This window comes from Otolemur garnettii, unplaced genomic scaffold, assembly GCF_000181295.1.
Source record: "Otolemur garnettii isolate 467f Iridium unplaced genomic scaffold, OtoGar3 scaffold00089, whole genome shotgun sequence".
NCBI classification, from domain to species: domain Eukaryota; kingdom Metazoa; phylum Chordata; class Mammalia; order Primates; family Galagidae; genus Otolemur; species Otolemur garnettii.
In genome coordinates, this window is record NW_003852484.1 from 3966168 (window position 1) to 3978144 (window position 11977).

At 36.9% G+C, this 11977-nt stretch overlaps 1 protein-coding gene across 1 annotated transcript in view; it reads right to left on the reverse strand.

Annotated features, from left to right (window-relative positions):
* SLC15A2 (solute carrier family 15 member 2) overlaps positions 1-11977 on the reverse strand; it is a 40236-nt gene that overhangs the window by 7663 nt on the left and 20596 nt on the right. The window contains exons 8-19 of the mRNA XM_003795122.3: positions 9187-9269; positions 8657-8743; positions 8383-8472; positions 8246-8290; positions 7180-7212; positions 6372-6460; positions 4647-4728; positions 3935-4069; positions 3350-3514; positions 3143-3189; positions 1549-1659; positions 632-728 (exon numbers count right to left, since the gene is read on the reverse strand). Coding sequence (XP_003795170.3) covers positions 632-728; positions 1549-1659; positions 3143-3189; positions 3350-3514; positions 3935-4069; positions 4647-4728; positions 6372-6460; positions 7180-7212; positions 8246-8290; positions 8383-8472; positions 8657-8743; positions 9187-9269 — 1064 coding nt within the window. The remainder of the gene's footprint in view (positions 1-631; positions 729-1548; positions 1660-3142; positions 3190-3349; positions 3515-3934; positions 4070-4646; positions 4729-6371; positions 6461-7179; positions 7213-8245; positions 8291-8382; positions 8473-8656; positions 8744-9186; positions 9270-11977) is intronic.

Below are 11977 nucleotides of genomic sequence, written 5' to 3' on the forward strand. Positions count from 1 at the left end.
GAGCCATTAATTTGTAAATTAAACAAAACTTTATAGATTGGGTTCTCATCACATCTCTAGATATATTCTCTCTTTTTCCTGCTATCTTTTTTATCTTTAATAATATGTCAAAAGTAATGAAAAACTAAGTCAAAATTGACATCAAAATTAAAATTCAGAGGTATCCTGCCCTGATTACCAAGACATTGCTTTTGGTGGACCACAGTTAACTGATTCTACAAACTTTGTGTAGAGATTGACATTTACTACCAGGATTTGTATTTCAGACTGTTATATGCTAGTAGATGAAATTTCCAGGAAGCGAGGAGATCTGTATATGCCAAGAAGACATAATTAATTTTGCATAAATAATCTGTTTTCTTGGGGCCATAATGAGACTGGAATAGATTGTGTCATCTCAGCGATGACTCAAGATAAATTTCCAAGACCATTTGCTTGTTTCTAATGTTACCAATTTTAACATCCCTTATGGAGAAAGTTAATGGGCTTTCTAAAGTCATTATGGAAATTGTCACCTTAAATTAGAAATACATATGTATTCCTGTCTGGCCACAGAGTCTTTTTTTCTTTGTCCCTATCAAGAGGATCCCAGAAGATAGAGGAGGTGAGGAGCGGGCTGTGAGCTACTTACATTAGTGATAACAAACAAATATGCTGCACCAAAGTCTAGCAGACCCAAATTCAGAGAAAAGTCCTTATTTTCTGTTCTACAATGCACTGCGGGGTATCTGGAACAAAATGAGTTTAGGTTAGAATAAACATTACAGGTTAGAAAAGCATTCTCATCTCTAGGGAAAGTGACCTCATCTCTCTACTGGTGGAGAGGAAAGTGGCCAAGTCACCATTTCTATTTGAAGAAAGATGTTTCTAGACTGGGTTCTTTTCTTTTTTTTTTAAATTTATTAAGTCACAGCTATGTACATTAATACTATCATGGGGTACAGTGGGTTGTTTCTATATACAATTTGGAATACTTTCATCCACTGGTTAACATAGCCTTTATGTCATTTTCTTAGTTGTTGTGTTAAAACATTTATATTCTACATTTTTCATGCCAAGTTTCTGCCCCTAGTTTGATCTCTTGATTGCTTGCTTGTTAGGCATTTTTTTTTAATCTTAAACCTGAATAAAGAAGGTGAAAATCATCTTCTTTTGTGGACTTTAGGCCCAAGTGAATTTTTCTCATGCAACTCTTAGGACTTAGTGGAACAGCATAAAACAGTGAGCCTGAGAGGATAAATTCTAAGTAATGAGGTGGCAATGGGAGGAGCCAAAGGGTACTTCCTTTGGAAGGAGGGAACCAATAATAAACCTTCTCACAGAGATGGTCTGGGTTAACTATAAGCATGGTCTTCACATCAATCACTCAATATCCATGCAGAAAAAAGGGACATTGAAGGAAGGAGGCAAGAGTTGAAAAAGAGCAGGAGTATCTCTATACTCAAAATCAGTCAAGATGTACCTAAGTTCCCCACCTATAAATAAAGACAGCATTTTAAAATACAACTTGTAATAAAAGTAAAACATCCACAGGGGCAACGCTCTTACTCTCCTCTTTGCACAGTTTTGTAAGCAGACACACCATAGTCTTCACCAACACTGAAGGAGATATCTGTACCCAGGGTGATGTTGACATCTTTGTGCAAAGTGTTAATAAACCTGAGGGTAGAGACATTATTTACACATCAGACAAATACTCCCCAACAGGACCCCTGATAACAGAGAGTAGGAGCTTTTTCTGTTTTATTTAAGTAAAACAGTAAAAAGGCCTACAGAATAGTAGCTGGCACATGAAAGGTTCGTGATGTATATTGGGAACTGGACAAATGAGCGAACTCTCATGTAAGAAATAATTGGTAGTCTCAGATGTCCCTAACTTCTTCTTGAAGTATTAATGTTTTATTTGTCACATCTTTACCAGATCTCTAGCTGGGTGGACACTACTATGACCACTCATGTTAATCTGAGTTTCCTCACTAATTAATTTAGGTGCATCTAATTTCTTTCCCTTACAATGATGGAATTGATCAACTGAGACTTTACTAAGAAAAATAAGGTAATTATGTATATATAAAAATATAATGGCATTTATGTAAAACTGATATCTTATCCTCTTATGAAGTCTAATTTAACTTATGCAGAACTCAGGCTAACAGCTGATGTTAGGTTGTTGTCAGTGTTTTGGAGTGTGCAGAAACTTTGGACTCTTCCCGAACCCATCTTTCCAGTCTTCTGAACCTGGGTGCCTACATTGGTCCCTCAGGATGGGTTCTGGCAAATTTTAGTTTTGAGAGCTTTTGATTTGGTCTCTAGCTCAAGGAAACCAAGAATGGAAGACCCTTTAGGGTCATGAATGCTAATTCCTGAACTGTGGATCATCTTGCACTGACCTAAAAAATGCCTCTTCTGGAGGCCTGTGGCTCTCTGGCTCTCTGGCCTCACTACTGTCTTATTTTGAGATGTTTACTTTTGCTAAGGCATATTCATAACAAGTTATTATGTTATATTCTACTCTTAGTGAAATTCAGACTTTTCAGTAAAAGTCTTCTGAAATGCTATTCTTAACAGCAACCACATGATCTTGGTGGCCATGTCTAACACCTGCCACAGAGAGCAGATGACTTCCTTCATGCTCCATCTCTATCCCTTGCTGTCTGACAAGACCATTAGCTTTTTCCAGATTCAAAAGTCTTTTGACTTCAAATTTATAATATACCAGGATGTGTCTATAGATTTAGAGAAAAAACTTTAAAGGATAGATATTCAACTACCAACAATGAAGGAAGGACTATTTGCTCACTTCTAAATTTCTCTCTGGTGATCACAGAGAGAGAAGTCCTCAGTTATTTTCCTGACTGGAAGATAAATGGGTAAGATTTAGCAAAAAGAATTTATGCAGCAGAGCACTGGGGTCATGTACAGATGCAGGGTCATATTTTAATCCCACATGAAAATGTAAGCCTATCTCCCTCTCAGTGTCTTGGAAATGCCTTCTGACACCAGTGCCCCTGGTATTCTAGGAGAGAGAATTCCCATTCAGAACAAGTAGAATGGGAGGGCTCTTCATCTGAAGCCTCAGAGATTAGAAGAGATCCAAGAGTCAAGAAAACAGAGTGGCCTGGTATCTCCTTGACATCCAAACCTCATAGTTGCCATCCCCTTGGTTGTTTTGCCTTCTCCATCTTTTACCTACAATGGGAAAAAGTAAAAATCAGTAACAGCTGACAAAAAGGAACCTATAATGAGAAAGTTTAATCACTAGGCAGATCCTGGGTAAGACATTGATGAACCACCACAGTCAGCTTACTTTGAGACGACAACTTAGAACCTGGGCAATTTGTCAACTTACCATCATGCTAGAGATATTTTTTCCATCTTCACGAATGATCAGACTGTACCCGTTCTTTTCCTCTACAGAATGCTCAGTGTAGACAGATAAATTGTGATATTTCAGGTGGAAGTGGAAATCCTGGCTTTTTGTTTTCAGGTGCAGTCTGAAATAGTGTGGTGTTTTCTGTAGAATGAAGTGTTTGTCACACTTACCTTCCACCCCATCTTGGACATCAGTCTTATAACCTCTCAGGATGGGTGACATCATGAATTACTTTCAACCTAGTAATTCCTTTCTTTAATTTAGTGATCTTATTTCTTAGAATATACCATAAGAAGTAATTAGAGGCATGCATAAATACTTATGAGTAAGAGTTTTCATTATAAGATTATGCATAATAATAAAAAACTCGCATCCCCATAAGGAAATGTCTAAATAAACTAAGATATATCAATAAGATGGACTATTATGTGTATATTAAAATCATGTCCTCAAAGATTATCTGAAGACATGGGAAGATGCTTATGATACAATTAATTTAAAGAAAAAAACACAGTCAATATAGCATATAGAATTTCTAATTCAGTTAGGCTCACGTCTCACCTGAAAGGATTTGATGGACTCTACCAACAGAGAATGGTTTTCATTTCCCACTACTGTCACCTTCACGTCATCATCTGCCAGATTCAAGACTTGTAGGAAAATTTCCTGAGGACCTGGCTGGGGTGGAGCCATTCCCTTGGGACAGAGAACACATGTCAGAATTACTAACAAATAATCCTTCAGATACAGTGGGAATACATATTTTAGTCCTGTTTCTGACAGCTTAGCCCATCTAGCCAAGAGAATGCAGTTTTCTCCTTCCAAAGAGTATTTGGCTTAGAAAACTGAAGGCGGTTTGGAGGGGGAAACATGAGGTCAGTGTAGCAAGCACAAGCAACAAACCCCATGATTCTTGACTCAGCTGTGGCCACATCTTTCATTCCCAAGTAGTGGCTATTCGATCTGCCAAAAGGTATTTGTTTAAGTACCTAGAAAAGCATCATATGTTCCCTAAATAGATGAGTACATATCTTGAATCTTAGTGTTTAGGAATTTCCTGAAAATATACTCTGAATCATTCAGGTGGGAGGTGAGCCTCATTTTATATTGTTACTCTATTCCTGTATCTGCTCATTTATCACCAATACTTACTGCATACCTCCTATAAAATGATACTGTGTAGGTCCCAGAAAATCAAGATTGAACAAGTCAGAAGAGTGAACAAGGCAGATATTGTCCTGCCCTCATATACCTTAAGATTTATTGAACTCACATTTATTTTTATCTCTACAGTTGCTGCAACTGCAAATGCCAGGCATGCTAGGATCATACCAACAGCCATTTTTCTAAGTGATCTGCAGAGGAAAGGGAGAGACAACTGTATCTAAACTTTAGACTCAAGTAGAAAATCCAACCTCCTTAGACAACTATTACATTAGAGACTTTTCCTGACTTGGTCCCGATTACTTTTCAAAGTATTTCCTTCTACTCTCCTTCACACATCCTTCTTTCTCCTTTTACTTGAGTCACATAGAATTGGTCTTCTCTATAAAGTACCATATTTTCTCACTTCTACTTTTGCTTATGATGGTTTTTCTACTCAATAATGAAAATAACAGCAATACAACCAGATTTATTAACATTTTTTATTTGCCAAATGCCAGGTGCTGTACATGTTTTACTTCATTTTCCTCTCAAGTCTGTTGACCCCAGCAGCAGGAAGGACTATCTTTCTCTACACTTCCCTGGCACTTTGATTTTAATTTTCTGGGACACTTAACATATTCTACCTGTGTAATAGTTATATTACATATATAACTTGCATCTGTTCTAGTTCTCTTACTATATAATACTCCTCAAGGGAAAGATTTGTGCTTGATTTATGTTTGTATGACACTTGGTTCTAAACTACTTAATATTTATTCAATCAATGAGTAAATGGCCAAAGGCCATTTGAATTTGGTAAAATGGTCATCAAAATGAAGTCACTATTAAATCAGGAATGACAGGAGGCTTGAACTTCTGTCAAACTTTATAAATAATAACACTTCTATTTAGAATAAGGAGAAAGAAAGTAATTAGGAACAATTTTATCCCCAGTCCTACCTGGTCTCCCATTTGTTTCATAGAGACAATAGGAGATTTAAAAGGATTAGTGGTCATCAAATGTACACAGTTATGATTTGATTTAAAAAATGAATAAACACAGGGTGGCACCTGTGGCTCAGGGAGTAGGGTGCTGGCCCCATATGCTGAGGGTGGTGGGTTCAAGCCCCAGCCCTGACCAAACTGCAACAAAAATTAAATAAACCCTAAAAAAAAGAAAAAAATTTCTAAAAAAATAAATGAATAAACAAAATCTATGGGCTTTTTTGAAGAGAAAACATTCAAGAACAAAGCAGGAGGGCCAGGTCGGGTGGCTCACACCTGTAATCTTAGCACTCTGGGAGGCTGAGGCAGGTGGATTGCCTGAGCTCAGGAGTTAGAGACCAGCCTGAGCAAGAGCAAACCCCCCCTCTCTAAAACATAGCTAGCATTGTGGCAGATACCTGTAATCCCAGCTACTGGGGAGGCTGAGGCAAGAGGATCACTTGAGCCCAGGAGTTTGAGGTTATTGTAAGCTATAGGTTACTGTAAGCTATAACACCACAGTACTCGATTGAGGGCAACAAAGTGAGACTTTGTTTAAAAAAAAGAACAAAGCTGCAAGTTGGTTTAGGAGCCTAATCTCACATATTTTTTACTTTCCATGAAGCTTAGACCTCCCCCTTTAACATAACACAGTTAAGTCCATAGTAAGGACTTTGACTCTTGTTAATTAGATCTAATTCCCATTTTTTTTCATTGTTAATAGGCACTTAGTCTAACACAGCAAAACAGAAGCAGATAAATGATAAGCCAAAACAATCACTAAGGAGAAAAATACTGCTGTTGAATCATTATTAAATTGGGCAAAGACTCAATCAGTTTGAATAATACAGGCATAGGGAGCACTTACGAGAAGTTAATTCCACACTTGGAGATCAGACGATAAATGACAAGGTCAAACAACGGGATGAAGATAAGAACCAGAAAGGGATTTAGTACCTGTAACACCATGGTAAAAAGGATCAGGTACAAGAGCTCTCCTATTATAAGTGTGCACGCTGCTCTCATTTGCTTATGCACACTCTCTTTTACATCAACACACACTTGTATCATAATAAGGACAGAATGATTCCAAAGATCCTAGTACCTTTACACCCAAGACTATTTCCCTTGCACAGCAGTTTAGCTTCCAAATATCCCAAGGGACCAGTTTCACTCTGAGCCTGTTTTCCTGCCAATCATATTAGAAGCTCTTCCCTCCCAATTTCACTCACATTTTCTAGTTTCCTATGGGGAAAATCAGGGCCTTGAGAAAGGAAAGAGAGAAAGAACTGAAATTGTGGAACCAAAGGGTTGAAAAAGAATTGGGAATCACCAATAAACAGAGATACTGACTTCAATGCTCATACGACAAAGCCTTACACTTTCTTCAACAATATTTTCATTATTCCATTACTGGGGGAAAAAAAACCCAATATTTATTTATACTTTACCTGTGCCTCAAAACTCACTCTCTCTAGAGCTGGTTAAGAACTACTCATTTAACAGGGAATATGAAGGTGAAGTGTGGAGCTTAAAGAGAATATTTTCATCTCTAACCTTGGCCCTACTCAGCACCAGGAGAAAAGCATCAAATACAGTTGTTAGTCCTAACAATGCAGGTAAAAGAATAGATGAGGAAAGAAATAAGTCTGCATAGCTGTAGAGAAATCTCCTACCTGCATCTGGTCTGGCTGAAGCACAAAAAACCCCTGAAACATTATAACAAATTATAATTAGATGGTGGCTGAAAGATAAGAAAAACACAGATCAAAAATTTTACTAATTACCAGGTGAGACACATATAAGAGAAAATTCATCAGGCATTTCGTTTAGGGCCACTTTTTAGTTACAAGGATGGGAACAGACTTAGGATGACTTCTAGCTATTTTTTGATGAAGCTAGATGGGCCTAAGGAAAAATATTCCTTTCTATGACCTATGTCTCCCTTAACTTGAGAGAGAATAGAGTCAGCATGCTTTTATTAAACTCAGCAACTGCAATTGTAGGTGGAAATAACATGAAGGACAAGACATCATGGTTAGGGTAAAGACTCCCCCTGACACACAGGGTTTCCAAAGTTGTTTTCTAATGTATCAACAAGAAGACCACCAACAACCCAGGAAAAGGGAAAGGTAAAACTATATTTGTCAGGCTCCAAATAGACTGGTTAATATGACTGTGGTATCATTCCACTTTGTTTGTTTCAGAACTGAGAAGGTATAAAAATAATACAATAATCTAGGAAGTGAACAATTGGGAGCTGAGATGGTACCTTATTTGAATGGGTGGACCAAATAATGAAGATTGGACAAAGAGAAAATAATATTTACAACCTTCTCATTCCTTCCATATCCATGTACATAATACTCCATTTTCCATAGGCCCCTTGCTGTGATCCCTACCTGAAAGATGGAGCAATTGGGTAGTAGTACCAATCAACCCAGTCCCTGCTGTGTTAAGATAGAAGAAAATCACTATCCTAGGTCATTTGTTATAAATCAATACTTCCTTACCTATGTTAAAACCTTTCCCATCCTTTTAATCCTAATTTCTGAAGATAAGATTCTGGTTTTTATCTCTAGAGTAGCTTTCTTTAATTTTGTTTACAGTGTGCCTTCAGGCTAAAAGCAACTCTTAAATGATCTTAAGTCAGTTTTTAAGCAAAAACACAAAGAAATTAATTTTTCCTTAATATGAATGATGAAGAAAACAAAAGTCTTCTCTATAAAATCTTCTACTCACCAAATTCCCATTCATCTTGGTGGCTTGCAAAGTCCATCGTGAACCCTAGCGAAAATAGATGATAATATGAGAAATCCCTTTCCTATGAAAAGGAACTGGTTATAATAAGCAGTAGTTTTCAAAAGCACTATTTTTACCTGCTGATCCAAAAGAGCCCAGAACATGGGCAGTGGAATGTAAAGGAATAGTACCCTGGTCAGTGCTTTCACATCCATAATGAGCTGCGTCTATAAGAAGGAGGAAAAACAGGCAGAATTGCTAGAAGTTCTACACATGGTTTTCTTGCATAAAGTATAATAGAAGTATCCCCCTAAAAGTAATAGAAGAGGTTGAATGTAGTAGGAGAGAATCAGTTTGAACATGAGGAAAGACTCCACTAAGCTACAAAATGTTTCTGCATTTCCAACTTACTGGGTATTTCTCCACTGCCCAGTCTAACCAGTGCTGTCTCTTTGGAATGTCTCCAGAACGGTTCTTGAAACGGTTGGAAAGAGCAAACTAGGGCAAAACATAGACATCAGGGGAGATACAGAGAAACCATCCCCTGACTTTTCTAATTTATTATCCTTTCCCTTAAACACACATACTTTTAATGACCTACTCCAACACTTTGACCTCATTAGTAGGTAATCAGTAATTGAATTTCAGAATATTTCAGATCATTTTGTCTAGACTTATTTTCTATTTCTGTTATAGTTACCACATACAACTATACTTCAGAGTTTTATTGCCAATTTTAAAAAAAAGATTATTTTTTTAATAATCTTTAATGGTTAAGCAGAGGCACTGAGGAAGACCAGTTAATCTCAGCTTTTAAAAGGCATGGAAATTCAACAGAGGTCATTGGGAAAAATGCATTCCCATGTCTCAAGGCCCATATTCTCAGAATAACATCTCCTTCTTTTGGTTGAAAAAGTCAGGTAAATAATTCATAGACTTACCCAGATACATTTGAAAACTTGAGCCACTATGTTTCCTTCAGGAGGTGGCTTTTTGTACATTTTGTTTCCCAATGCAAACACAACTGCAGTGGATAGACAAACAAGGTTCTTAGCTTTTCATTCCGTATGTCAATGCAAAGAACAGACTGTTGAACTTCGAGAGTGACTGGAAAATCTCACAAAGAGGTAACTGACTTATATTTCCCGATTTTGGAGTTATAAAAATTATAGGCACCAAGATAAAATGGCCAATTGTTAAGAAATATCTGTTGCGACTTTCATGTAATTACAGAAATGGAAGTCATCTTTGACTTCTCACTCTGCTTTCTCCATTTCCATATCTGAAATGTTACCACCTGTCACTGATGCTCTTTTTTCTTTTTTTTTATATTTTTATTTAATCTCTTCCCCACCCCCTCCCCCCACTCAATGCTCTTTTTTCAATGAATTGCCCATCTGCTTCCTCTTTACATTGCTACTGCTACCACTCTTGTTCAGGACTTTACAGCTTCTACCCTGGATTATTAAAATGAACAACAAGTAGTTTCTCATCCCCTAATCTCTCTCTTTTCTAATCTGATGCCAAATGTTTCTTTCCAGGATCTACTTAATAAATCCAAATTCCTGGCACAAAAAGGCTTTCCCAAAGTCATTATTATCCTGATGGTTATTGCTATCACTACCAAATATTGAAGGCTTATGACTATAAGTTGTTAAGCATTTTACATGCATTAACTGATTTAACATGACAAAATATGTACTACTACCTCCATTTTATACATGAAGGAACTGAAGATTCAAGAAATTAAGCAACTTATAAAAAGTTACACAGCTGGGGTGGTGCCTGTGGCTCAGTGAGCGGGGTGCCAGTCCCATATATGGACGGTGGTGGGTTCAAACCCAGCCCTGGCCAAATTGCAACAAAAAAAATAGCTGGGTGTTGTGGCAGGCATCTGTAGTCCCAGCTACTTGGGAGGCTGAGGCAAAAGAATCACCTAAGCCCAAGAGCTGGAGGTTGCTGTGAGCTATGATGCCACAGCACTCTACCGGGGGTGACAAAGTGAGACTCTGTCTCTTAAAAAACAAACAAACAAACAAACAAAAACAAAGTTACACAGCTGGAAGTTGCCAGAAACTGTATTTTTTTTATCTATTGCCTATCTGACTCAAAAATCTATGCCTTTAGTCACTATAAAATATCTCATTCACTAACTCTTGCATCGTACACTGTACTAGACACTATTGGGAATACAAGTAAAAAAAGTCAAGGCCCCTATCCTCAAAGGAGCATACCTCAACCTACCATTTCCTACTTTATGTTTTATTATTTTTCTTCAGATATCATATGCTTTAACCACTATTCATCATTCCCACAAAAAATTCTATTCTGTACTATTTCTATTCTTGAACTCATCCCATTCCCCTTAATCTACATTTTTATCTTTTAATCACATCTCCACAGGTAATTTTAGGTGAATTTAATTTTATTATTTTTCCTTTTCCAAATTAATGGTAAGTTGATATTACTTTTGTAACAGTAATACTAGTATAATAGTTTTAATACAATAGTGTTACATTTTTTAAAATTTTATTAAGTAAAAAAACCAGTGGAAAGATTCTACCTTGGTACCCTCATTCTTTTTTTTTTTTTATTGAATGGTAACTATGTATTAATGCACTTCTGGGGTACAGTGTGAGGTTTTCACAGGTACCCTCATTCTTAACAGTTTTCCTAGCTTGAGCAAGATGTTCCTCTTAAAAAATCTTCAGCTAAAGATGCCTTTCTCAGTGACCAGTAGCATTTTCCAGTATCATCACACATCAGAATGCACAAATCACCTTTCTCTTCTCTCCCTTAACTTTCTAGTATCTCCATTCCTCTAAGTCAGATTCACTCTACCACTTTTCTTTATTCATATTCCTTTAAGTTTCTTTAAATCTTTTCCAAATAGCACCCTTTACCTGCAATGGCCTTCTTTTCAATGATCAAAATAATATTAATAGTTCAAGGGAGGAATGCTAATCCTAGGAGTCAAGTAAGCACATAAAGAGGTAGATGTGGAGAAAAGGGAACACTCCTCCACTGCTGGTGGGAATGCAAACTAATATGTTCCTTTTGGAAAGAAGTTTGGAGAACACTGAGGGATCTAAAAATTAAGCTGCTGTTGGATCCTGCAATTCCTCTACTAGAAGTATATCCAAAAGACCAAAAATTACTTTGCAAAAAGGATATTTGCACCAGATTATTCATTGATAATGATAATAATGATATCATTATTCATGATAGCCAAGTCATAGAAGAAGACCAAGTGCCCATCAACTCATGAATGGATTAATAAATTGTGGTATATGTATACCATGGAATACTATGCAGCCTTAAAAAAAGATGGAGCCTTTACCTCTTTTATGATTTAATGGAAGGACCTGGAACATATTGTCCAGAGTAAAGTATCTCAAGAATGGAGGAAAAAGTATCCAATGTACTCAGTACTTCTATAAAACCAACTTATATTTACTCACACTTTCTTACGAAAGATAGAAGACAACTATATCCCAGGATGAAGGAGAGAAATGGAGTGGGAAGGGAGGGGAGGAGGTAGGTTTGATAGAGGGAGGGTAAAAGGTAGGACTACACCTATGGAGCATATTGCAAGGGTACAAGTCAAATCTGTCAAGTGTAGAACATAAATGTCTTAACACAATAATCAAGTAAATGAAGCAAAAGCTATGTTGATTACTTTGATGCAACCACATCAGATTGTATTAAAAAATCAACACCCTACATATTATA